Raw genomic sequence first — 27,305 nt, forward strand, 5'->3', positions numbered from 1 at the left:
GTTGGGGCTTCTTTTCCCGGGGTCAGGAGATGAAAGTGATCGACATCACCTGCAACCATTCGTCAAGAGGGGTGAACTTGAAAAGCAGATGCTTCTACGAATTGTCTCGCACTAAAGGGCTTTTAGCCCCGCCCCCTCGCCCATTGGGTCTCCGGGAGGCTTCGGGGGGGGTGGAGCTTTTGGTGGCAACCAATCGAGGGTCAGGAGGAGGAGCAGGAGGCGGGGCAGGCGGGCGATGGTTGTCTGGCTACTGTGTTTGGCTGGGTGCTTGGAACGCGGGGAGTGACGGGTTGTTCTTCAAAGCCACTGCCAGGGTCCGGGCCGACAACGTGAGCCCCGTCGCCTCACTTGCACGTTTCCAGGCTGCCTCTGGGGCTTCGTGCCGCCCCACGTGGAGCTCTTCTGCTCCCCCCTAGCCCTAGCGCCCGATATCCGCCCCCAGGCCCCATCGGTCCCCATCCCCAGCACGGCCACAGGCCCTTGAGATCAGCCCTCCCACTACCCCTTCCCAGGCCGGCCCTGGGCCCCGAAGCCCACCGGCCATCGCCTCCAGCAGCCGCTTTTCCCCACTGCGATCCGTGGTAGTGGTTGGTTACCATGGTGAAGCTGGCAGCCAAATGCATCCTGGCAGGTGAGTCTGAAAACTTGCGCTTGAATACAGTGGTCTCTGGAGTCCGGAGCCTTCATAATTTACCGAGAGCTTTTGTTCACGGAAATTGTCTACCCTCTTTCCCTTTCTCTCTCCCAAAGGCAAGTTACCGCAATTACTGATAGAGTAAATTACATTAGGCGTCGAGGAATTATCTTCCAGAGCACATTTGTAGCTTCAGCTGATTTCCCCCGCTGCCTGTCAGACTCTGAAACCGTCTTCAACGGTTTGAGCTGACTCATTAAAAAATCACTCGTTAAAAATCTGGACGAGCAGACTCTTAAAAAAAATCAACTTAAGCAAACCATAAGTGCTTCAACTAAATCATTTACTGTACCCCAAAGGTGGACATCAATGACTCTGGTAGTCTTTATGTGAGATTTTTTTCCTGATTCTGCTGCCTCTGATAACAGGGATAGGAGAGAGTGAGGGACCAGGGTTTACAAAAGTCTCCTGTGTGTTGTCTTGAAGACCCAGAGTTACTGTCCTGCCCCACTCTTGGGAGGACAGAAAGTTGAATCCTCCAAAAGAAGGAATCTCTGTTTTGTTGACTGATACATCCCAAGCACCCAGAACAATGCCTGGAACGTAGTAAGTACTCAATAAATTTTTGTAGAATGAATGAATATGTAGCATTTACATATGTAGCAGTGACATTTGTAGCGTTCCACTTGTATTAGTCTGAGCATTTAGAAAAACAATGGCTTAGATTATCGCCCTGTGACTACAGAACACCTATGTATTTTACTGAGTCCTTACTTTATGCCAGGTATGGGTATTTCATTTAATCTTCTCACTGTAGCACACTGAGGTGGGTACTGCACTGTCCTGATTTTACTGAGGCCCTGAGAGGCTGTCCCCTAGTGAAGCCATAAGCAGGATTTCAACCCCCCAGATCTGCCCAACTCCAAACTTCTTAACTTGTGTTACTGTTGAAATCTGTGACATTTCCAGGCTTCCTGGACCAGCTCAGAAAAGAATGGGTGAGAAATTATATAGAGAAAAAGAGATTTCTTTACTTTCTTTTTCTTTTTTTTTTCAGTCTTCTCTTCCAGACTGAAATTAAATGATAATATTTTAAATGACTTTTCTAATTTGAAAATAAAAGGTTGACACAGAAAGATGACTGACAATAGTAATTCAAATCATATTGGAGCAAAAGAAATTAATGATTCTCAAGAGAGTCTCTGGTTTCCAGAGCACCAGGGGAGGCAGTATTGTGTAACAAAAATAATTCTGGCTGTCCCTCTTATTGGCTGTGTCATCTTGGACAAAGCACTTTTTTGAGCTTCAGTGACCTCACAGATAAGGTGGGAACATTTTATTTTCGAAAGTTAGATGTTTAAAAAAACGGGCTTCTCTCTCTGACTGTTCTTTCTCTTAATTTCTTTTTAAATTCTATTTCCATCACGGAGCTAACTTACTGAGTACTTTTCTGTGCCCTGTGCTAGACTTCAATATAGTTCGCCTCACAGAATCCCCCCAACAACCCTATGGAGTCAGTATTATTGTCATCCTTATTTACAGATGAGGCAACTGAGGCCTAGAGAGGTGAGGATACTTGCCCTGGGTGGCAAAGCCGAAAGCGGCAGAGCTGTGTGATCCAGAACCTGGATCTGGACCTGGGTCACCTGATTTCCAGGGCTTTGTTCTTAACCTAAGTTGTACTGTGCCCAAGCTTCACTCCTTTTCGCTCTTCACCCCCACTGCCTCGGGCACTTGTTTCACCTGAGTAAGTGGCTCCTGAACGCCAGCCTGGCCCTCAGTCTGCAGCCTCCTTTCAAGGGCTCAGGGGCATCTCTTCTTGGAAGTTTTCAGGGCCCAGTTTATCAGCCCCCCTTATCACCACCACGAAATTGTCGTTCTTCACACTACTCCCACCACATACACACCCCCTCCCTGGCTTTATTATTCCTTTCACACACACACACACACACCCCCCACAGGCCCACTGTTTAAACTGAGTTTCTCTTTTTCCTCTAATAAAACTACTCTTGGAGGGACCTGATATTCAATTCAAATGTTTATTCATTCAGCAGGTATTTACTGAGCATCTCCTATGTGTGTCTTACCAGGCGAGGTGCAATGGGAATACAAGGATGAATTAGCATAGCTGCTATACTCAAGGAAGAACTAAGATGTGCATGATAAGTTATAATGCAGCAAACATGAATTGAACATCATTCATGTTCCAGATGCTGTAGAAATACCTCGAGGCATAGCTGCTTTTTGTTCTGGCTCAGATGAAAAGAGAAACACCACTTGACATTTATCTATATTTTCTTTACTTAAAAAACACTTAAATAATACTATACTAAGGCACTGTACATATTAACTCATGAAATCTTCATAACAATTCCATGATATAGGTGCTATTATTATCCCATCTTACAGATGTAGTGTATGAGGCACAGAGAGTTTAAGTAACTGACCTAAAGTCACACAGCTAACAAGTGATGGAGCCTGTGCTCTTAAGTAATGTACTATGCTATATTGTCAGTCAATATACGTGAGGATGATAATAGTGCCTCCCTGGAGGGCTGCTCTGACATGAAATCTCACTCTAGCAGCAGGGGTCCACGTGGGCTATACAGGTAAAGGAGGGAGAGGTGACCTTCAGAGGCTGTGTAGGAAGGAAACAATTTGATCTTTCTCTGGCAGAGAATAGGCAAGATTTGGATAGGGGGAGGGACCTGGAAGGAAGTGCCCTTGAGGAATTTTCAGGGACTGAGGGAATAGGAATCTAGAGCCGAGATTTTGTGTTGGAGAGTTGGAGAGACAGTTGGAGGTTGCTTCAGGACTGACTATGGAGAGGGGTAGGCAGTGAAGGAATCGTAGTCGGCGGTTGTGTGTGGGAGCAGGACACAATGAAAGCAGTGTTTCATGGTGGTCTGTCTGTTGATACCGTGCTCAAGGCGGGTTAGAGTAGGGAGGAGAAAGAAGAGGAGAGGGGACCACTTAGGAAGTGTTTTTGGTCTAGGCCCAGTCAAGAAAACAGAAAATGTGTTTATCACTTCAACAGAGAAATTTTATTGTATGGAATTGGTTCATCGGGTGTTGGAGAACCGAAAAGGCAAGAGGAGGCATTGAGATGACACAGAGTGGAAGGCAGATGTTGAAGTGGCAGAAGCTTGAAGAAGAGCCCCACAAGCTGGGAGCCAGACCTCTGAGAAGCAGGCACTGCCCGCCTGGCACTGGCACCTCGAGTTCAGTCACCCAGTGCATGATGCCACCACATGCCATAGATCTCTGGGGCCCATTTCCCAAAGGCAAGGAGCTCAGCCATGACCAAACCAATTCCAAACCCCCTGGAGGGTCTATTTTGAGACTACTCCCACTACCAAGTACTACATAAATTGGGGTCCAGGCAAAAACCAGAAACTATATTGGGTGAAATTTCTTGCTATACAGAAATGAGAATTTCATGTAGGATGTTAGTTAAGTAGGTGTTGGAGGACTGGAAAGACAGAAGGAGACACTGAGGCAGCACAGGAAGTAAGTGCAGGAAGGAGCAATGCCTCCAGGGATAGGGGACAGAAGGAAAAGGGTGAGGTTGTAAGAACCTAGAAATTCAGATGACGGGCCTTAGGAGCTGAGGTGCAAGTCCCTGAGAAGGGGACACTGCCCACCGATGCTGGTACCTCTGAGGGATGGAATTAAGGCTGGTCTGGGAGTACAAAAGAATAAAAAACTGAAGACAGCCATTGCTAGGACGATGCTAAGAGACAGGAGGAGCAATGAGAAGGAGTTCCCTCTACCCGCTCCAGCCTTCCATTCTTTCTCCGGAATCCCCCATTGGCAGAACCTAACAGGAAGCCCCTGACGAAGGAGAAAGGTGTTTGCAGAGTCCCAGCCCCAGCATCACAAGTGGAGCATGGGAGGGTGGGTTTGGGGTTGAGACAGAAACCCAGGTTTGAGCTGACCAGGGCAGTGTCAGGACATGAGAACTTGAGATACAGCAAAGGACGTAAAGAATGGAGAGGAAACCAACTAGACAGGGGAGGAAGAAGCAGAGGTGATGGGTCGAATGTGGGGACAGGGAGAACACATGGTGGCATCATGAACAGAAGGACTGGGTAGTTGGGCAAAACCACTCAGGACCAGGGGCACGGCATGAGCCTGGCTGTAGGCAAACTGAGATTGGGTGAAGGCCCATCATTGCAGGTGAAACAGCCGTAGGTTGCTGGAAATATGGACAGAGCTTGGAAGGGAGACCCTGCCTCCAGAAGTGGGAGTGAAGGTAACGAGAGTTGGTGAAACAGAGTAGCCTGGGAGCGGAGTGCCAAGGACAGACCCACAGGAATGCCCACATTTGGGAGGCAGAGGGGCAGTCAGAGGAGCAGGAGAACCATGCCAGTGCAGGGTCACCAAGGCCATGGGGACAGGGCTCGGGAAGGAAGGGGCTGCTTTGGGCTGACTCATCCTTCAGAGACATCAGGGAGGAGGAGAACTGATGAAAGACCACTGGCCTTGGCCGTCATGAGGTCACAGGCAACCTCTCATCGTGCCTTTGCAGACATCATCCCCTCTGTCCAGCAGAGCCCTCCCTGCTGTCACCCTAGGGAAGCCTCCCACACTGATGAACCTGCTCATTCTCTTATTTCCTCGATGCTCCCTCACTCGCCTCAGTTCACAGTTTGAATTTGCACTTGTCATCCTGTTGCTCCGCAAATGTGTGTGTCAGTGATTTCGCCTCCCTGTGCTCAGATCCCTCCTCATAGCCAGCACAGGAGGTTTTCTGTAAGTGTTGGTGACTCTGACAGTTGGAAGAAAGATTTATGAAACTAACCAGAACAAATCTGTGGGGAATTTCACAGGCAGGAAGAGCTCATTTCCAACGGGATTCAGAAACAAAATTGAAGTCAGGAGGGTGGGTGCAGTCAAGGTGCAAAGAAAGAAAGCGATGTGCTCAGTTTGTTCTGAGATGGATGGGTACCCAGTGACAGTCCAGGCTGTGGTTGCCCGCGATGTCAGGGAAGGCTGCAGTGATGAGGGGCTGTCAGGACAACATTAAACATTAGGGTCAGAAGTGGTACCCGAGCTCTAGGAGAGCAGTGGGTCCTGGTGGAGAGAGCATGATGTTGAAATCCTTGACAGCTGACCTGGATTCTCTGACCCTCAGTCTCTTCATCTGTCATATGAGGTCCATGATACTCACCTTGGCAGGGAAGAAAGGGGGCAGTAGTGTGGGAAGGAATGAATGAGATGGTACCAGCAGATTCATGGGGCGGGGGGGCAGTGCTGAACACATATTGGTTCCCTTCTGAGAAGTGTTGGCAAATAGAATAGCAAGGCCTGAATAGCTCACTCAAAGCTGGGAGAGTTAGCATAAAATGAAATGCCATGAGTAGTCAAATAATTTTCTTACAAGAGAAAATTATAGGTGGGAAAAGTCAAAACTTGAAAAGTGAACAGAGTGGCAGACTATCAAGAAGTCACATAAAGAGAAGTGTTGAAGCCAACTAGAAAATGGGGAGCAAAGGTGAAGAGATTGTACCAGATGACTCAGGTCAGAAGGACACGGCGTGCAGCAGTGATTTTGCTGAGGATCAAGAGGGTGAGAAGGCAGAAAGCAGGTGTTCTATCGGGGGCTGGATGCTGGGGTGGGAATTAATGTAAGACTCTCAAGGCCAAAAAGATATTGCAGATGAAAACAACTGGCGTCAGAGAAGGCCGAGCAGAGCCAATGTTGCAGACATGGGGAGGGCAAAGGGGAGTTAACGATGGGCAAAGAGAGCTTCCAGCACCCTTGGCGGGCATGGGAGGAACTCCGGATTAAATTGCTGCTGACAGCCTTGCAAAACCTTCAGATCCCAGACTGAGAACTGTGACGTAAACCTTTAGTTTTGAGGTACCAGTTTCTGAAGCCATTACCAACACAGGAAAGTTGAGGGAACAAACCCAGTAAGTCTAAGACGAGCTTGGAGGAAGTGACTTATTGGAACAATCTGTGGAGCGGCCCCTAGGAAGGTGAATCCTCAGCATCACCCATGGGCACCCTGCGGTGCCGGCAGAAGAGACCACTTGGCTAGGGATTTCATTTATGGGAAAGGAGAAGGCAGAATGCAGCATCTGACTTCTTACTTCCCGTAAATGCAGAAACCCTCCCAACTTCCACGCCCCCCAAAAACTCATTCGGGCGGAAGCTCGAAGCTCAGCTTGCTTCAGTTAGCCAGGTGAGGCTCCGAGTCTGTGCCTGATCACACTTCTTAACCTTCAAGCCTTCAAAGTAAATTCGAGTTTGAAAGTGACAGGTTTTCCCATAGGGTATGTTTCAGTGGAAGAGTGTCAGTTCTGTTTCCAGGGCTCCAAGGCCTCCTTAAGCTCTGTCACCTTCTGGGTCAGTTCTTTTGGATGAAAGGATTAGCCGTGAAGAAATGTACTCTGGCTATTGTGAGTTTTGAAGATGCGTCTCCTGGACCCATACTCCTGCCTGCGGCCTCAGAACAAGTTCCCGTGAGAGCCCAGGACATTTTCTCTGAAAACTCTTTTAAGTTTAGGTCTCTAGACTAGTGTTCTGGAGTGGGATATTCTCAAGTCAGGTTAAAACTGAGATGATGTTTTTCTTCTACGCTGATCTCACAGGAGACCCAACAGTGGGCAAGACTGCCCTGGCACAGATCTTCCGCAGTGACGGAGCCCATTTCCAGAAGAACTACACCCTGGTGAGCTGTGGGAGTCTAGTTTGGCCAAGGCTTAAAGAGAAGGGGTCAGTTAACCCTGAGTGAGTGACTTTGCAAAACTCCTTGAAGAAGCCCTAAGAGGCCAGATGGGAGGCTGCTCCAGTGGCCACATGGAGATCGTTTTCCACTAGCCACGGGGCGAGGGGCTGTCTGCAGAGCAGACTGGATGGTGCGTGACTTGGTCACCGTGTGCCAACACTCACTCGTGGGCAGGGAGGTGGAGAAGACTAGATGGTCCTGTCTGACTTGTGCAGTCTGAGTCACTTTGCACCGAGTGAGGCCAGAACACAAACACTGAGGCTGGGGATATCCCCCCAGGGAGCCAGGGTGCTTGGTGTGTCCTCCGGTGACCTGCCCCACTTTGGGGCCTCTGATGCTCATGTTCTTGGTGTTCCTTGGCAGACAACAGGGGTGGATTTGGTGGTGAAGATGGTGCCAGTTCCCAACACAGGTGACAGTGTGGTAAGTGGTACCCTTAACCTGAAAGAACTCAGGGCTACTCCAGCTGGGCCCAGAGTCTCCGTGGTCACTGTCATCTTCCCTAGGAGAGATGTGGTTATGGACTTGGCTGAGACTTACCTGAGCATTTGAGAACAGACTCAGGGAACACAGGAAGCTTTCAGGGGCAGTGCTGAGGAGGAGGAGGGGAGGGGCACTGGGATATGGGCTCTGCCCTCAAAGAACTTGTTATCTAGTATTGGGGTTCTTAACTGGATCCTTTTATGGGAGTCCAAGAACTCTTGCAAGATGTTATGTTTGTGTGTACTTTCCTGCAGAGAGGGTTTGTAGTTTTTACCAGATTCTTACTGTAAGTACCCCGATGCCATGAGAAAGAATACATGCACCATAGCCAATATGCAAAGCAGATTGTGGTACTGCCATTCGGACAGCATGTGGCCGGGGGGGCGGGAGGACGGTCAGAAGCTAGCCAGGGATACCCAGTGCCAGAGGGAGCCTGAAGCAGGAGAGGAGGCAGGTATCCTAGAGCAACACTGGGGGACTCTCACGTGGGCTAGGTAAGGTTTGGACAGGGGCAGGAAGGGTCATCCCGTGCCCTCTGTCCTAATGTAGGTATCCCAGAATGATGACAGACTGTCCTACTTTAAATGCCTTCACCAGGCTTACTCTGTGACCTCCTTTAAAAAGAATGGTTTTAAGATTTGAAAATCAATTTGGTTAACAAAGTACAGAATGACCTTTGGAAACCAGAGCACTTGTCAGCCTGTTTAGCATTCTGTTCTGCCAGGTGGGAAGTCAGCTTGTTCCTGGTATTTTTGCACTTGGGGTTACGAGAGGTGAGATGCCACATGGAAGGTGGGAAACTGTTGCACTGCTTCTGAGACTCTGGAGTTCCTTCCTTTCCCCAGCTTCTTGCTCGTGCCTGAGGGAAGGATCGAGCATGTAGGAACATGTGCGTGCATGTGGGTGTGTGTGTTTTGCCACCGAGACAGGTCCACGGTGAACTGAGTTTGCTTCCAGTGACTGGCAGCCAGTGGTTTTCCCCATGGAGACTTTCCTGGGACTTCTTGGGACATGCTTTTCTGATTCTAGGAACTCTTCATTTTTGACTCTGCTGGCAAGGAGCTGTTTTCTGAAATGCTGGATAAATTGGCAAGTAGCGTGCATTTTTTTCCCTAACACCCACCACCACTACCTCCCACCAAAACGTTTGCCCTGACAATGCTCCCACAGAAATTGCACTGTACTGTGGCCATCGAGAGAAGCTACCATGGCAAAGTTCTTTAAGGGGCATTCTTCTTAGCGAGGGACTTGTGACCACTTGGCAAGCAGGTGTGGGTAATGCTCGTGAGTGCCCCCACCCCCAGCTCTGGAACAGCCAGCTGCCGATGTGCTGGTAGCTGCGTGGCTTGGTCCTTGCAGCCCTCCGGCTCGGGTCCTCCCTTCTTTTAAGCAGCCCCTCCTGCTGGCGTTTTTTCAGTATTCCTTCTCAGCCTCCTAGGAGGGTACTAAATATTTCCTTCCCTCTAAGGAGTGCCCCAGGGGCTCTGTAATGAGGCTCACCTTCTTGGCTCACCCCTTGGGGTGGGGGCACAGGGCATCCATGGGATTTGTTCTGGGACATACCCCTGTCCACACCCCATCCAGCCATCCTCTCAGAATCCAGCTTGCTGTACCTTCCAAGGTAACAGTCTCGCTCATCCGGGCCAGTGAGCTAATTAGAAGGTCTGAGTTCTCCAGAGCCTTCCCCTGCCTTTCCAAGAACAGCTCCATTTTAATGGACACTGTTTTCTGCCCCTTTTTTGTTATCTAAGAGAAATAAATGTAATGATGGTATTTCCACACAGGCTTGGCTTCATGCATGGATTCATGATTACCAAGCGCCTACTATATGTACCTGGCCTGGCGCTGGGTATGTTTGGGCCAGTCTGGGCCACATGCCACCCATCGGCTCACACTCTTCCTCCAGCTGGCCCTGCCTCTGGCTTCAGGCCTATCTGGGGTCCCCTCACTGAGGCCTGGAAGAAGGAAGGTCTCCTGAGTTAGAACCCTGCTGAGGTGTCTCCCGTGTACACAAAGGGGAGGTCAGAGTGTTCTAGCAAGAGTTCAAGAGCTAGCCTGTGGAGTGAAGGCGTGAGCGGATCATCAGTTCAGTCCACCCTCCTCCCATCCTGGATGCCCCCAGGAACCAGTGTAGCCTCGTGGGGTGGGGAGTGGTCCCTGCAGAGCCAATCCTCCTTTGGCCTTCCAAAGATTGGAAAGGGAATCCAATCTGGAGGGGAAAGGCTTCTCCCCCAGAGAGCATGGCCCTCCATTCCCGGGGTCAATTGTTTTACTTCTGTGGACGTGGCTCCTCTCTGACTCAGTCCCTTCATGGTTGTTCATTCCCTCCACCCACACATCCCGTCCCTTGGAAGGCCACATTCTGGAATGCAGCCTAGAAGTTGGTGACTGCCACTGACGTGTTCTCATCCTGTCCCTCTTGCACAGTGGGAGAGTCCCAATGTCTTATGTGTTGTCTATGATGTGACCAATGAGCAGTCCTTCAACAACTGCAGCAAGTGGCTAGAAAAGGCTCGGTCACAGATTCCAGGCACTTCCCTCCCAGGTAGGAGCTGCAGACACCTGTTTCCCAGCAGCGCCTCTGCCCTTCAGTTCAAGAGCACAAGGTCATTGCAGAGGTAGTGCAAAAAAGAGGTGGGTGCAAGAAAGGGGGTCTGGGGCTTTGACTTGGATGGCCAGAATTGTACACTGGCTCTGACTCATCAGCCACACAAGCCTCAGTGAGTTACTGTACCTCTCCAAGTCCGTAAAATGAGAATGATGACACCTACCTTGCGGGGTCATGGGGAGACTCAAGATGATGAGGGGAAGGTGCTGTGATATGAGCTGTTGTTTCCAGAAAGCTAACCCTAGGGAAGAATTCCTCATTTTCTCCTGCATGTGCAGTACAATTAAACATTCAAGGCCTGTTGTTCTTCTGAATGCTTTAAATCAGTTTATTTTTCATCCCTATGTGAGATCAACAAATTCTCCTCATTATAGACCAGGGAAAGTGATCTCCAGAGACAGGCTCAAAAATTAGCTGCAGCTGATGCAGCTGGGAACAGAACTAAATTACCTCTGAATCCCTGACTCGGAGCTGAGTCCTTAGATTAGTATTAATGACCATTTTTAAAGTTTGCCCCATGTGCTAGGAATTATCACAAATGCACACATAAACTTAGTCCTCGCCTTCACTGTGCTCGTGGCTTTAAGGAGACAAGGGTGATGGATACACATGAAGTCTAAAAAGAAGGCTGAGCAAAAGCTGCACACAAAAAGCAGAGCCTGCTTGTTTTCTCTGTGACCCTCAGGTCCAGCACAAGGGACCCTAGCTCTCCCTTTTGGGGCTCACTACCTCGAATGAGGCAGCCTCTCTCATACGATGTTTTCTGCCTGCCCCACAAAATAGCATGCTTGCTCTTTTCTCTCTTCAGCTGTGCTCCCAGACTGCCACGGTTACATGCGATGTTTTGGTTGTTTCTTTTGAGTAGGTGTTTTAGTGGGGAATAAGACAGACCTGGCCGGCAGACGAGCAGTGGACTCAGCTCAGGCCCAGGCGTGGGCGCTGGGCCAAGGCCTGGAATATTTTGAAACGTCCGTGGTGAGTATCTCCACTCACTCCATGGCCAAGTCTGGAGTGGGCCTCTGCTGGAAGTGGTTGTTCACATGACCTCACATGCATTGTGTTGCTATTCCACCATATGCAGAGTCTAATTTGGAACTGATGTTTGCATTCTTAGCCCAAGATCTTTTCTCAATATAGCAATAGTCATCATGCATTACAGTAAAGCAGATCAGCCAGCCAGCCAGCCCTGGGAAAAGTTGCATCTTGATTATAAGAAATACAAGTATATTGTGATCAGTTGTCATGACCCATGATGTTGACATGAGCTATGATGGGTTATGGTGTTGGTGGAACGTTATTTCATTCAACCCTCATGATCAGTCCTGTGAACCAGGAGTTGGCCCCACAATTCCCATTTCATTGTTGAAGAGGCAAAGTAACTTGCCCAAGGTCACATGACTAGTAAAGAGTGAGCCAAGACTAGGACTCATGGTTTCTAATTCTCATCAGTGCTCCCTGTCCCCACCTCACTACAGCCCAAGGGTGACTCCAGGCCACAAAGTGCCCTCCAGTAAAGTCAGCAGGAGTCCTCATTAAGTTGGAAAGTCAACAGATGCCATCTGTTACCAGCATCTTTAGTGCACATACACCATGATTTGGGCTGTCTAGCACTGTTGAACCCCCTTCCCAGGTTTGGGAGTATTGAAGTCCCAGCCTCCCTGCAGTCAGGGTGCAGGTACGTGACCCAGGCTGCCCCAGTCAGATGCCGTGTGTGAGATCTGCCCTCAGGAGCAAGAGTGGCCCAGAAACATCCATCTCGGAGCCTGCAATGGCCAAGGTGCTGGCTGTCATGCCCCTCACCAGGGCTGCTGGGGAGACCTGCCAGGCCAGGCACAGCCACAGTTGTGACTTGGACCTCGCTTTGTGGCCTCCAGACCTTATTCTTTGGCCCTCCAAGAGTCAGTGGGCTAGTTAACATTCCAGATGTCATCTTACTCAAACTCTACTTCTGCTACAGACACTTGGGCTGCTGCATCTATCAAACTTGACCAATGCTGCTGTATGGATGTGAACTCTTAAAATGTCCCCAAAGTGGCATGCTTCCTTGAGGAAAGTGTAGTAATTAAAGGCAGGTGCTCTGATCTCCAATGGGAATAGCAGAACTAGCCACGGGACCCTGGGCAGGTTATTTAACATTGGTGCCTCAGGCTCCTCACCTGTAAAATGGGGATAATAAAATACATCCCTCATTGGGTAATAAATATGAGAATTAAATAAGGTGGTGAACATAAAAACACTTAGCACAAAGTCTGGCACACAGTTAACACTCAGTCCATGTTGCTTTTTTTAAGTGTGTATCTTACCTGTAGTAATCTTATTTGTACTATTACAAGTATTACTTACCAAATCCTTGTATTTGTAGCTTGCAAGAGAAAAATGTCACCCTTGCCTCTGGTCTAATTATCACAAATGCCAAATTAATGAAGTTCAAATTAGTGAGCTTTTACTGTGTAGAGGATTCCTCATCTTTTATGCAGCACACCTTGGAGCAAAGCAGTAAGCTAACTACCCATAGCAAACAATATTTCAGTATTCCCTCTTCCTCTATTCACACTTGTGAAATTGTCCCATCACCCCAATATCCCACATTCCCCAGAACTCTTGATAGAACTCAAAAACTAAAACCCACCCCAAACACATTAGTCACCAAAGGTCATTGGGCTGCGTGTGTCAACTGTGTTCAGGTGTTGAAATGGATGGGTATAAATTGTGCTTGAAGAGGCTACAGTTAAGCACTTGGTATTAACTGTGCAAGTTAACTAGTCCCCCCTGAGTTGATGCTAACAGAAACACTACTGGCAGCTCAGTTAAGAAAGCTGTAATTAAAAAGGAAATATAACCAAATGCCATCTGAGACACAGCCAGACCTGGATGTCATGCCTATCTCTTCCTCTCACCTTCCTAACACGACTGCAACAGCTTGGTGACCCACAGGAGGCACCTGCATGGTTTTTTTAACTTTCTAACACCCCTCAATATTTGAAATTTTTAGGGCAAAAAATTAAAAAGCAATTCATTAAACAGAAGTTAAAAATTTTTTTAAAAACATTGTTCATCACCATAAGAAGGCGGACAGTATTAAATACAAACAAGTTCAGGAACAATCCATAGGGATGACTGCCCTTCAGGCAGGCGAGGAGCAGGGAACTAACATTTGTTGAGGACCTCTGAGTGCTAGGTATGTCACACACATTATCTATTTAAGCTTCACAACAGCCCTGCGAGACAGCTGCCCCTATCTGTCCTTGCTGTATGGATGACTAACAGACTCGGAAACATTGTATACCTTTCCCTGGTGGCACAGCTAACCTTGTCCTAGAAGCAGGACTAGGACTCTGGCCTGTCCAGCTGGAAAACTTGGGCCTTGTAGAAGGGGACTCTGGCCTCCCACAGAGCCTGATTTGGGGCTCGTGGGACAGAATTCTAGGTCAGGATGAGCACTAATCTGAGCCTGCCATAAGGATCCTTCACTCTAAACAGGCCTACTCTATAGGTGTCCAAACTATGCAAGCGAGATTATGATTAGTCATTGGACAAAAGGATTCCTGTCACTCACTGGCAACCTTCTTAAGGCACTGGAAAATGGTTCAATTTACATCTATTTCAGGAGCACTCCATGGTGTCTATTGAGGCTAGCCTGCATCGGATTCCTTAATTTTTATATTGGGTTCTCCCAAGCTCAGGCTTTGGAGAGCTTTTGAATTCATTTAGAAATCCTTGGACAAGTGTTATGTAGGCCCCGTTCCCCTTCCGTTCAGTACTTAACTATACTGTCACCTGATGTAACATTTTACTATTTGAAATTGGCCTTGCCTAGGACGTTATACTCTGCGCTCCAGAGGTGCCTTGCAGATGTAACAGTTCTTTTTCTTATGTCCAGCGGGAGGGTGACAGCTTTCGGGTCCTTGGCAGTTGTGAACTTAGTACAGATGCTCGTCTCAGCAACAAACTGTCTACTCCCTGCTCAGCACGATCTTAGCTTTACAGCCTGTTTTGGCTCTTGGCCAACTACTTGCTTGGGATTTCCCTTGCTAGAGAGTCCAGGTAACTTTCTCCACATGACCAGGTTTCCTTTGCACATTTCTCTCATCCTGGCTGGCATAGTGGCAACGCTGCTCTTCTCAAATCGGGGAGCTGGGCGCCAGGCTGGGCTCTGCAGGAACCAGCTGGGCCACTTCACCTCTGGGCCTCAGATTACTGATCTGTAAAGCAAAAGCTCTGTGGTTGATGACTTCTGTAACATTCTTCAGTTCAGAAACTCTTCCCTTCCATCAGGGATATTTCACTGCCTCTTGTCAAGGCTGCACTTTTGCCAGCTGCCAAGGATCATTTCCAAACAGGTTCTTATGCTGCTGTCTTGAAAGTAGTGGGTTCTTTCTTCTGCCCACTTAATTCTCAAAAAAATATTTTAAAGGCACACACACAGAGAGCAGAAGCTGTTAAGTGAGAGGGTGCCTTTTTCTTTCCCACACAGCCTGGCCATGCTAACCCTGAAGAGCCCATTCTTTCCCACCGCTTAGATAAAATCTATGGCAATTTCCTTCACTTTTCTGATCTCTCTTAGATAATAAAAAGTCCTTTGGGAACCTTTACTCACAAATATTTATTATTTCAGTTCTTAAAATGCCCAGTCCTGTGTGATCATCAAAACTCTGGACTTGATTTAAAGTTGTGCCTCCTCCTGCAGCCTGAGAGAAAAGGGGAAAGACAGGGGTGAGGTGTGCCAGGCTGGGAGCACTTTGGAGGTGCCCCTCCCCACCCCCGTCAGTGGGGCCAGCTCACCTGCAAGCTCCCTCTCCTGTAGCCTTTGTTCTTGGCCATCCATTTTTGTTGGGATCTATCACCCTCCCAGAGGCAGTCCTGGCAGAGTCCCTTTCAGACAGCTCCAGGCTGGCTCCTGCTTGGCCCCCACTGGGCCAGCGAAGCGCTGCCGCAGCCTTTTAGATTAACAGAGAGGTAGTGCGGCCATCCAGTTGGCAGCCCTCTCCTGGCTTGGCCATCAGGACTGCCAGCCCCACCTCACCTCGATTCTTCCCCGGCCTGGGTCCAGCACCAACCTAGGTCCCTAGGCTTCAGGCTTTCTCTTGAAAGCCTCTCACCCAACCTGAGGTGAGGATGAGGTGGTCTTCCCCTGGGGGGATATGACACAGCCCCCACCACTCCCTGGAAGAAGTCCTCTCCTCTGGTCTCTCCAACCCTGACCTTGGGGTAGAGCTGGGCCCATCCTGTATGGCTCTTCCTCCAGAGCCTGGGGCTTCTTGCCATCTGCTATTCTGCCTTGGCCTTTGGGGCCTCAGTTGAAACTAAGAGAGAAGGGGTCTCATTTTAACATCCTGTCACACATATAGCCAGAGTGGCTGAGAGTACAGGCTCTACAGACCTAGGTTCTGACTCCGGCTCCACCATTTCCAAGGTGTGTGGCTCTCTGCAAGTTACCTTAATCCCTCCATGTCTCAGTTTCCTTCTTGTACAGTTGGCGTAATGATAGTAGCTCCCCCACATGGCATGAAGATGAGGTGAGCGGAATGACATTAGGTGGGCACTGAGCGAGGGTTGGCCCTCTGTGATTATAAAAGTAAAGCAGCCGGCTTCTTAAACTGTCTCTGCAGAAGGAGATGGAGAACTATGAAGCCCCTTTCCACTGTCTGGCCAAGAAGTTCCACCACCTGTACCGGGAGAAGGTGGAGGTGTTCCACACGTTGGCATGAGGGCAAGTGGACCATGCCGCAGGACAGCGCAGTGCTGCATGAAGCTGGTGGTGGGCTTGGCTCCTTGGAAGACAAGAGAAGATGGAAGAGCCTCTGCACTTGCAGTGTATCGTGACAGTTTTAAATAAAATGAGGAGAAAATGTGGAACAGCAGCTCCTTCCATTCCTGGCCGGGCAGCCCTGGCTCTATTGTGCTCTGTGGCTGCCGTGGCACTGCGGTCCCAGAGTGGCCCGGGAGCCCGCTGGGGACCGTGCGGCCCTCCCTTCTGTGGTGGGAGGTACTGCAGGCTGTCACCTTATTAGAGCGGGTGGGCCTGCCCACCTGCATTGGCTGGGTGCGCACAGCTCCCTGCAGGGCCTTCCACTGAGAGCAGACCCTACAGCAGGTTTTGAAAGGGCCCGCACCAGCCTTTGCTTACAATTTGCCACAGTTGAAATGCCCAACTTGGAACTTCCCCATGGCTGAGATGGGGCTGGTGTCCCACTCCATACTCAACATTTGGCATTGCTGCCTGGTCCTGGCTGTCCAGGTTCCAGAGGTGGCTGCTGTCACTGACAAAACAGTGCCCTCTGCCGGCCTGCCTTGGTGCCCATTGCTCAGTGAAGGGTTCAGCCTCTTTCAGCTGCTGGGAAACTTGGGCACTGAGGCAGCCAAGGGCTCGGCCACTTTCCTTTAATGACCCTCCTCTCAGTGAGCCAGGCAGCAGTCCTAATTCTTTGCAGCTTGACTGTTTTCCATCCTGTCTCTGCTGCCAGTTTAATCTTCCTAAAACACCTCTCGCCGTTTCACTCCCCTGATTAAAAGACCCACAGAGGTTCTTCACTGCCTTTACCTCAGGGCTGCAGGCTATGTCCTGGTGTACAAAGCCTTCTGTGACTGTCACTCTCCCTCCAGTTCCCGTGCCTCCACCTTATGGGAGGGGGGCATTGGGCAAAGAGCACCGGCTTTGGGTCGACAGACCTGGGTTTGTCCCAATGCTGGTGACAGTAATGGAAATTACTCTGGTTACTGTTTATGACCTGCCATGTCTCTACACGAGCTAAGCTCATTACATATATTAGCTAATTTAGTCTTTACAATGTAGAGTCTGTTAACATCCCACTTTTACAAATGAGCTGGAGTCAGAGAATTAAACTAAGCCAAGAGGCGGCAGAGCCAGGATCGGGGACACCAGAGCCCGGCTCACAGCCGCCATCCTCTTCTGCCTACCTGCAGACAAGCCAGGAGCAGGTGGAGGTCTTGCCATCTGCAAAGGGTGAAGACTAGGCTGCCAGTTAGTCCTCAACGTGAAGCCACATAGCCATGACTGTACTACTGCGTCATTCCTTCAGAAGATAGTTACCAAGGGCCTACAATGTGCCGGGCATTTTCCTAGGCACAGCAATGCCAGACTGCTGGTCTCATGTCCCATATTGCAAAGGGGAAGGTCCACAATGAACAACCAAGGGGACATGGAGAGGAGCATTACCAGTTGCTCCAGAATTGGTTACCAGGGCCCTCAGTTATGGACAAAGAGATGCTAAGCAGGTCACTGCTTAAAGAGATCACCAGAGGAAGGCCCAGAGCCTAACTCTTGGCCCTGCCACTGTGAGCCACCCCGACCGCTCTGCTCCCCTCTCTTCCCTGTCTGAATAAGACTGAAGTGGTCAAGAGGAGGGAGTTGGGGGGGCACGGTGTTGGGAAGTGGGTACCTCTCCCTGCCCCACCTTTCCCCACCCCCAGAACCAAGTGAAAGAGGTCCCCAGAGACTCCTCCTGAGACTGAGGACTCTGCCAAGAAGGGGACGCTGCCCGAACGCCCAGCCTGATGTTTGCTGAGCTGCAGGAACCCAGTGCCAACTGCAGGCACAGGCTGGTGAGGGCGTCATTGGGGAAGCTCAGCACGCATCCCTGGAGTTGCACGCGGTTCCCTCCAGGGGATTCAGCAGGGAAAGGCTTGGGGAGAAGCCTGCACCAGCAGCAGGGAGAGTGGGGACTGTGTGTCTGGAAAGATGGCAGGCAGCACTCCACAGAGGGCTCCTGTAAGGACCCCCATGGGGAGGAGTCATGCAGCCAGACAGGTCCTGGGCAAAGGCAACTGCTTCCCCTGGGAAGGGCTGCAGGAGATATGGCTGCCCAACCAGACAAGACCCCAGCAACAGAGGAGACTCACCCCAAACTACCATGCACCCCATCCATGGAGATGGCAGCAGATGGAATCAGACAAAGAGCAGGCCTGTGGGGGAGATAGGCATCTCACCCCTCACCCTCTGTTCCAAGGACCCCAAGAGGGGAAGAGAAAAAGACCTTGCTCCCCTCCCCACCTTCCTGGAGAAGAGATTCAAACAGAGACTTGAAGATTTGAACTGTCCTGGTCTGAGTTTTAAGGACCAAGCGCCTGAAATAGGTTGGGATCAGCCTGTTACAAAGACTGAGCAGGAGGTGGGATTTGGCAGAGCAGGGTGGAGGGAAGTAATTAGAAGTCAAATGGTGGAGGTTTGGAGCCCACTACCTTGAAATTCCCCAGTAAGCTGGTTCTACAAGTACATACGTGATCAAGATGACTTCTGACAATGAAGACAAGGAAATGGAATTGTGGCTAGGTGGTGGTTTGTGAGGTAACTGGGCTGGGTAGGCAAGAAGGACTCTGAGGAGCAGTGACATCTAAGCTGAGATCTTATGGCCATGTGACCATATGGGGGAAGAGCTCTCCAGACAGCAAGGACAGCAAGTGCAAAGGCCCTGAGGCCTGAACAGCTTTGAGCATCAAGTAACCGAAGGCCAATGAAGACACAGCCGGGAGTGCGCCAGGAAGAGCAGAAGAAGGCGAGGGAGGCAGGGGCCGCAGAGGGAGGGATTTGCATTTTCTTCCAGAGGCAGCATGGAGGATGGCCATCATAGCTCTTATATCCTTATAGTGCCCTGTTCTATTTTGGGACCTGGCAAGTGGTTATTAAGTACTTCACTTGCCTGAAGATGCCACTCTCAATGAGCAGACATTTATAAAATGCATGCCATGTCTGCAGATTTTATACTGGAATGAATCCATTTGCTGGATGAATGCTTGAATCAAGCATTTGCTGAACACCTACTATGTGCCAACCCTTGTTCTAGGTGCTGGGGATTTGCCAGTGAGGATACAAAAATCCCTACCCTCAGGGTGCTTGCGTTCTAGCGGAGTGAGAGAGATGTTCAATTAAACTGGTAAGTTTTACCATCCATCAGATGGCGATGAGCAGGGGGGACAGAGGGCATGCCAGGGAGGGGGAGATGCAATATCGAATAGGGAGGTCAGGGGGGACCTCGCTGTGAAGGTGACATTTAAGCAGGATTTGAAGGAGGTCAGAGCAACCGGCCCCCTCTAGGCATGGGCGGTTCATCAGCCCCCCCTCAGAGGTGGAGCCTGACCATGGTGGTCCATCTCCACTTTCCTTCCCCAGGGCCCAGCACTGAGACTCAGTAGGATGAGCACGGATGTGTGCACAGACACTGAGAGACCTCTGAGTTGGATCAGACTCAGTCCCTGTCCTAGAATCACCCACAGTCCATGGAGGAAAAAATTGAACCAACACTTGATTTCTAAACTCCAGTGGAATCCAAAACGTGTTCCAGCCATTGTCTCCCAAATGCTGTGGGAGGGTGAAGGAACCAACCCTCTGTCTCCTTTAGGATTGCAGAGAAAGGTCTGTTCATTGTCCCCCCCTGGTTTCCTTCCTTCTGGGGCCGGGCCTGTCCTCTTTTTGTCCTCCTCCGTGGCTCTATGAAGCTGACCATTCTGCAGTGTCTTTGGCTGCCTTTTGACAGCACTTGTTTTGCTCACTGAGAGGGCAGGGAAGCCCAGATGAGAGGGAGGGTGGGGCCACAGTCGGGCCAGTCGCATTTTCAAGTGGGTGTCCAGAAACATAAAACAGTTCCCCAGTTCAAAAACAATGCTTCTGCAACACCCAGGCACTTTCCCTGCTGAGTCCTTCGTTAGGGTTCCACCATGGAAGGGTTCCCACATTTCAGATGTGGATATGTGAGGCAGCCCTTCAGGAGGGTTCCCCAGACCCAGGGGTTCATCACAACATGGCAGAGTAGCCCTGCAGCTTCCATGTGGGGGAAAGGTGCATTGGTCAGACAGCTTCTGTGATGAGACTTGGGAGAAGAAGGCAATCTGCTGCAATGTCTATGAATGAAATACATTTATTGTGGTGCTGAAATATTGTGTTTTTAAAATGGAATATCGAAAAGTAAAAATTTCCTGGCCTAAACCGGGGCAGCAGTAAGCACATATTCAATTGATCCCGGGATAGGAATTGAAAATTATGCTAAGCCACATCTTTGGGGGACTTTTGCCCATCCTGGAGGTGTGGAGAGAGGCCTTTGGTGTTGTACTACACTTCCCATTCCGGCATTCATCTCTGTGCAGAGCCCTGCCATGTATCAGGGATCAGGGATGACTGAGGCTGTGCCCTGGAGGAGCTCCACATCTGGTGGACAGGGAGGGTTTACAGGGACTTTGCAGGGAAGTATCTGATGCTAGCCAGGGAAGAGAACTCTGGACAAAGGGAAGCATGTGCAAAGGGCCTGAGCCATGAAGCTGGGGACCCTCTTGGGGAACGGTGCATACAGTGCAGGGCTTGGGGAGAGAAGGGTGCCCAGCAGGTGAGAGGTTGGAGAACTCAAAGCTCTTTATACCCAGAGCAGAGGAGTTGGGCTTTCTCCAGAAGAGAGTAGGGAGCCATTAAAGAGTTTTAACAGAAGGGACCCGTGTGGATTGCTGCTTTAGAAAGATCAGCCTGGGGTAATTGGAAGATGGAGTGGGAGAGGAAGTGCCTGGAGGTAAGGAAACCAGGTCAGAGGCTATCACGACATTCGAGCAAGAACGGATGGTGGTCAGGTAAGACATGGCTTTTGCCATCTCCAATGTTAGCAAAAAATTGGGAAACATTGTATTTTCAGCCCAACTTAGAGCTGTCTTACCCCCACACACCTGTCCTTTTTCTTCAGAAACCCAATTGATTTTTTAAATGTGTTATCCTTTATTTTCTTTAGAGACAGAGAAAATAGAGAGAGAGTGACTTCTTCTGGTTGCAAATTGTTAGTGATGGAGCCAGGATTAAGAACCAGGGCTTACCAGCCCTCCGTGGATTTTATGATATTTATGTGTACAGCGCCTGTTCGCTCTTCGGCTCAGTAAACAGAGCTGATAAATATGAAGAGGATGGTAGCAGGGAGCTTGTTTCCATCCTTAAAAGGCAGGAAGACTGGGAAGGCTCGTTAGGAGAAAATATTGAAAGGGCAGTTTTCGAGTTTCGCCTGTGATGGAAGGGGCAAAGTGCATTTCACAAATTCGTTATGTAACTGGTTCTGGGATGGACGGGAATGACCAGGGAAGAGCGTGGGGCTGGAGACCAGGAGAGCAAAGCCAGTGCCAGTTTCTGGAGAGTAGGGACTGTACCTGCTATTCCTCGTAAAAGTCCTCCAGAAGCAGCTGGGGTTTAGTGGAAAGAACGCTGGCTTCACATCAGAAGAGCGGAATGGGAATTGCAGCTGTGTGTCCTTCGGCGAGGCACTTACCCTCTCTGATCCTCAGCATCCCCTTTATCAAATGGGAATAACAACGCCAACCTTCCCCATTTTTGTGTGTGGATTAAAATATATAAAACCTCCTTTATAGTAAATGCTCAATGCATAGAATGTGATTTGCAAATTTTCTGTATTAACTATTGCTTTTTATTAGCATGAAAGTAGTGTGTGCTTGTTGGAAGAAGAAAAGGCAGAAACTACTGAAAAGTAGAAAAAAGAAAATGGAAATTACTCGAATCCTGCCACGCAGAGATAGCCGTCATAACATTTGGGTGTGTGTATTCCAACCTCCTTTCTCTGCTTATAAAAATATGTCCATATTTTGAAACCAAAAATGTGATAATGCCATACATATTATTTGGAACTTATCTCTTTTCACTTAATAGTATCTTGTGGACGTTATTGCAGGTCAAAAGAAATCTAGTTTTATGAGGTCATTTTATTTCTTTTTAAGTGAAGACAATTTCAAAACATTCACAAAAATAGAACTGCACAATAAATGCTCATTTACCCGACAGCCAGATTCACAACTTCCAAGATTTTGTCACACTTGCTTTATCCTATTTCTGCCTTCTATTATTGTTATTGTTGTAATAGTTTAAACCAAATACCAACCCTTCGGACATATGTCTCTAAACCAATCACATAGCTGTTATCACACCTAATAAAGTTAACAGTAATTGTTTAGGAGCATCTGATATTCAGTCCACATTCAAATTTCCTCAGTTACCTCCAAAGGTTCCTTACAAGTCCACTTTTAATGATCCCCTGTTGATGGACACCAGGTTTCCAGGTCATCACTCAGGAAAAGCACCAAGGGTAACATCCTTTTGCACATATTTGTGGACCCCTGTCCAGTGATTTCTACAGGACAAATTCCTAGAAGGGGATTTTCCAGGTCAAAGCCTATGTACTTTTTAAAGGCTTTTAATAGCATCCAACAAATTGCCCTCCAGAGAAATTGTGCCAATTTACACACCCACCAGCAAGGACTCGCACCCCAGACAGCCTTGGGTTGTTAATAAAAGGAAATTAAAGGGAGAGGAAGCAGATGGAGAGAAAAAAAGAAAAGGAAGCGAGACCTGGAGTGGGAGGGTGCAGAGTAACACCATGGAGCCCCCGGGTGCCAGCCTGGCCCAGCCCAAGAAGAGCTCGGAGAGCCACGGGTCCCAGCCCGCTGGTGACTGCACCAGATTAAGTCCTAAAGCAACGATTCACTCGAGACTGAGAACAAAGCTGAAGCAAAGACTCTTCGATCCATTCTAATTAGGAGCTGCCTTTCCAGAGAAATCAGGAGCAGGCTGCCATAGCTGAAGGCAAAAAAGAAAAAAACCCCAAAACTGCTGCAGCCCAGTTGTGCTCGAAGCTTGTCTGTTTTTCTAAAATTCCAAGAAAGAGCTCATCCACTGCGCTCACGATCCAGGGGGACGCTGTTGTTCTGAGGGTTGTAGAATTTGACACGGAGAGAGGATCTCCACCAGCAAAGGCCAGTGTGCTTTCCGTTCTTGGACCTTGCTGGGGGCAGGCAGGAGACCCACGTGTGACAGGAGACCCACATGTGGCAGGAGACTCACGTGTGACAGGCGCCCACCTTGGTGCTGCCTCCTCCTCCTCCTCTCCTCTTTTTGCTATAGGTTGAAAACTAAAATTTATTTCAGGTTTGAGAAGAGTAAATAAAATTAAGATACATTTGAGGCCTGGCTCTGCACACAGAAATGGAGAACAGGCTGCGGTGGCCCTGGCAGCCTGGGTTAAGTCGGAGGTTCATTCTGTAGGTGGGCACCATGATGCTTTGCTGGCCTCTGATGTGCCCTCTCCAGTTTGCTCTAAAATATTCATATGTTGAGTACAAGTACCCATGAAAGAACTAGTCCAAGGGTAAAAATTACCTAATCTTCCATTGACAGAGCCACTCCAACAGTAAGCATCAAACATAAGGACCACACTGAGTTTGTGATGCAAAGTCCAGAAATTCCCTCAGTGCCATAGAATTTGTACAATGGTATTTAAATTAAGAGCACGTGGGATCCAGGTCATAGTCATGGTGGATTCTTGCTAATGTAAAAGGAAGCTTTCAAGCAGAGCTTGAGAAAGTTTCATGAAAAAATACCCTATTATAAAAAACTATGCCAGCACCTTGGGGCCTGCCAACGGACCAGAGACATGGACTCGGGGACCAGACCCCCCTCCCACAAGCAGGAACACTGCACCAGCACCTCAGGGCCTGCCTGGGGAGCCGAAGCATGGAGAAGGGAACCAGACACCCCTCCCACAACCAGGAACACTGTGCCAGTGCCTCAGGGCCCGCCAGGGGACCCGAGACATGGATCCAGGGACCATACTCCCCCCCACAACCAAGCATACTGCCAGCACCAAGGAGCATGCCAAAAACATCACCTCCATGTGGGTGGCCCACCACAGCCACCACAATAACCATGGCTGCCGCAAAAGCAGCTAGATGCTGCAACCTCCACACAGGTGATCCACCAGCCACTGGAGTGCACTGACACAAGGAGAGTCACCAGCAGAGACAAAGAAAGGAAGAGGATGTCTCTCTCCACAAAGCCCATTTCAGAGTTACAGAAGAAACATCTGCTCTATGATAGTATTGGGGGACCTGAACACACCTCTGAGCATTGGACAGATCATCTAGGCAACAAATCAACAGAGTAACCACTATTCTTTCAGAAGGAGAGAAAAAATCTAGGGTAATTAGATGGGGGAGGGGGGAGAGAGAGGGGGATGGGGCGAGATTGGACAAGGGGCATAAAGAATAATTACGATTTATAACAAGATATATGCTAGTAATATTGATTTGATCAACATATCTCAATGTTGAACCCCCAAAATATATGTAATCAGTTTTGATTCAATAAAAATTAAAAAAAATTAAAAATGCAAGAGTACTTCAAAAAGTTCATGGAAAGGTTTGTATTATCTTTCCATTCTATTTTTTCACAAACTTTTTAAAGTACCCTGGGATATTGGCCATTCACACACTGTCTCTCAGCTTTATCTCATATGGCCACTCCTTAAGATAAGGATGAAGTGGGGGTTTGCACCCAACTTCACAAAAGAGGAAAGTGCACCCCAGACATGTCGTGCGACTCCCGGGGCTCCCTGTGACTCAGGCCTCTCTCAACGACCTGGGCTGCCTTCTTGGCAATCATGAGCCTTTTTCGTCCCCCACCTTTTGCCCCACCATGGATTCCAACAGTCGTTCCTTTTCCCGGAGGTGTTGGGCACAATAGGAGGACTTAAGCCCCGTGAGCCCCCCTTTGGTGCCAGGATCTCCTCCAAGACCTCTTCAAGTGAGTTTCCTCCCCTTCAACCTTTCCAGCAGCCCCAGGAGGCCAAGGCAGCTCTTCCATTTTACAGCTGAGGCACAGTGGGCCTGTGACCTTCGTTCTGAGTGCAGGTTTCCAGGAATGCCCACAGCTACTTTCAGGCATCCGTGAGTCTCAGCCTACCTCGGCACCTTCCTGTTCTAACAAGCAGAAGGTGGCTACAGCTCCGGGAAGCAGGCGTGGAGCTGTCGTGCTCTGGAGTCAAATGGCCTCTGGGTGCGTATCTGCTCTGCCCCCTCCTCACTGAGTAGCGAGGAAGGCAAGTCACTTCACCTCAGGAGGCACAATGCGACGGTGCTTGTAGAACACTCAGCCCGTGCTGGCACAGTCAGCATTCATGCCATTAGTATTACTGTTGCTGTCATTGTTTCATCCCAGATATTCCAAAGGAGCTGAGTCTGCTGAAGCCCACCCTTCATCCAAAGGGCTCTGAGGCTGGGAGGCCTGGATCCCCCGTGAGTGACCCCTGAGAAGAGTGGCCTGCCATGGCACCAGAGAAAACTGGAGAGAGCTTGCTGGGGGCCAGGAGACCTGAGCTCAGTCTACCTCTGCCCCTCTGTAATGACAAGGTTGGATGAGCAATCTCACAGTCCTTGCAGCTCTAACGTCTTTGGTTCTCCATGACCAGCAGGCAGGTAAGAAGGGTTTAACAAACAGCCCCAGCACAGAGTCGGCCCTGGCTTTCTGAGCACCACCTACATGCCAGGCGGGGTCTTCGGGGCTGAACGGGACAGGCAAGACCCCCTCTCCTTGCCTCTTGGAGTGTGTAGCCTAGTCAGGGGAGACAGTAATCAAGTCAGCAAACACATGCATAACCATGAGTTGTAAAAGCCACTTGAAAGAAAAGACCAGAACTCTCTGAACCAGATTACAAAGGAATCCTGTCAGGGAGGAGGTTGTCCAGCGAAAGCCTCTCTATTGAGATCTGAAGGAGGAGGAGTTGGGCAATGAAACAAGGAGGCTGTGTGTCAGCCAGAGGGATCAGCACGTTCAAGGGTCCTGAGGCAGAGAAGAGCTTGGCCTGAGGAAAGGCCAGCATTCCCCGGACACTGCGTGTGAGGGCTACAGTGGAGAGGAGGCATGAGAGGCTTTGGAAGCCTCAGCCATGGGTTGGGCTTTTAGCTGAAGTGCAGTGGGAAGCCACGAAGGGTTTTGGTTGGGGGACTGGTGGTGGGATTTCAGAGTTGAGGGTGAGGGAGCGCTCATCCTCTGTGGTGTCCCTCATTCCTTCCTTTGCTCATGAGACATCTACAGACCACCAAAGCTCAGAGCGGTGCAGAACTGGCCTCAGGGGGGATACCTGTGCTCTTTCCAACCCCCTGGCAGCCTCTCCAGGCCCTCCCTGGCTGGGCTGACCAATGAGGGTTCCAGCTTGGTCCCCCTGCCCACAACCCTTCAGGACCTGGCACCTGCCTTGGCCCACTGATGTGAAGAGCAGTCCCAGGAGGCCATGTGGTGTGAGGGACAGAGAGAGAGCCGGATTGGAACTCGGGATCAGACTCATGCCTTCACAAAGGAGAGCAGCCATAAACCCCTGTAGAAGACAGGAAAGGAAGGTGGGAGAGGAAGGAAACTGCGTTTGAGCCCTTGCTCCACCACTGCCATTTGTATGACCCTGCTGCTCCCCGGGCTCAGTTTACTTCCCCTGGAAAATGGGATGTTGGAAAAGACCATCAATTATACAAAAATGCCAGGTACACGTAGGGGTTACCTTGGGTGAGTCTGTCTGAACCTCAGTTTCCTCATCTGTAAAATGGGATGGTCATTCCTCCCTTGCTGGGCTGGTATGACGATGAGACATGCCGTGAGAGTGAGCTGGGCACATACTGGGAGCCCTGGCCAACATGGGTGCTTCAGCTACAATTCCAGGAGCCAGTGCTTTGCAGCACCCCAGTCCTGCAGCACATGCTCTCAGCAGAGCCTCTTCTGCCCTCACTCTCCTGGGGTTTCCACACAGCCCCTTCTCTCCCAGGTGCCGGAACTCTCAACTCCCCTCCCACCCCCAGAGAGTAGCAGACAGCAGGATATGGGAGTGTTGCCCAGGGCTGTGCCTTGAGTTAAGGTGGGGATCACCACTCTCCCCCACGTGCATGGGCAGCCCCGTGGCCCCACACAGGACTGGCCCAGCACCAGCCCACCCACAGGCTGCAAAACCAGAGCAAAGAGGCAAAAAAAACAGAGCAAAGGACAGGCACATAGTAGGCCCTCAGCAAATGCAAGTTCCCTGCCCCTCCTCTA

General features: G+C 49.6%; 1 protein-coding gene across 1 annotated transcript; it reads left to right on the plus strand.

The window, feature by feature from the left end:
* The first annotated feature begins 256 nt into the window (after positions 1 to 256).
* IFT27 (intraflagellar transport 27) lies at positions 257 to 16,299 on the plus strand. Its single transcript, XM_063076035.1, has 7 exons — positions 257 to 631; positions 7,235 to 7,314; positions 7,735 to 7,794; positions 8,884 to 8,943; positions 10,282 to 10,399; positions 11,328 to 11,437; positions 16,072 to 16,299. Exons 1-7 carry the CDS (start codon positions 598 to 600, stop codon positions 16,168 to 16,170), a joined length of 561 nt encoding a protein of 186 aa, XP_062932105.1. The 5' UTR covers positions 257 to 597; the 3' UTR covers positions 16,171 to 16,299.
* Positions 16,300 to 27,305: the final 11,006 nt, after the last annotated feature.

The sequence above is a fragment of the Cynocephalus volans genome, chromosome 12, assembly GCF_027409185.1.
Source record: "Cynocephalus volans isolate mCynVol1 chromosome 12, mCynVol1.pri, whole genome shotgun sequence".
Taxonomy (NCBI): Eukaryota; Metazoa; Chordata; class Mammalia; order Dermoptera; family Cynocephalidae; genus Cynocephalus; species Cynocephalus volans.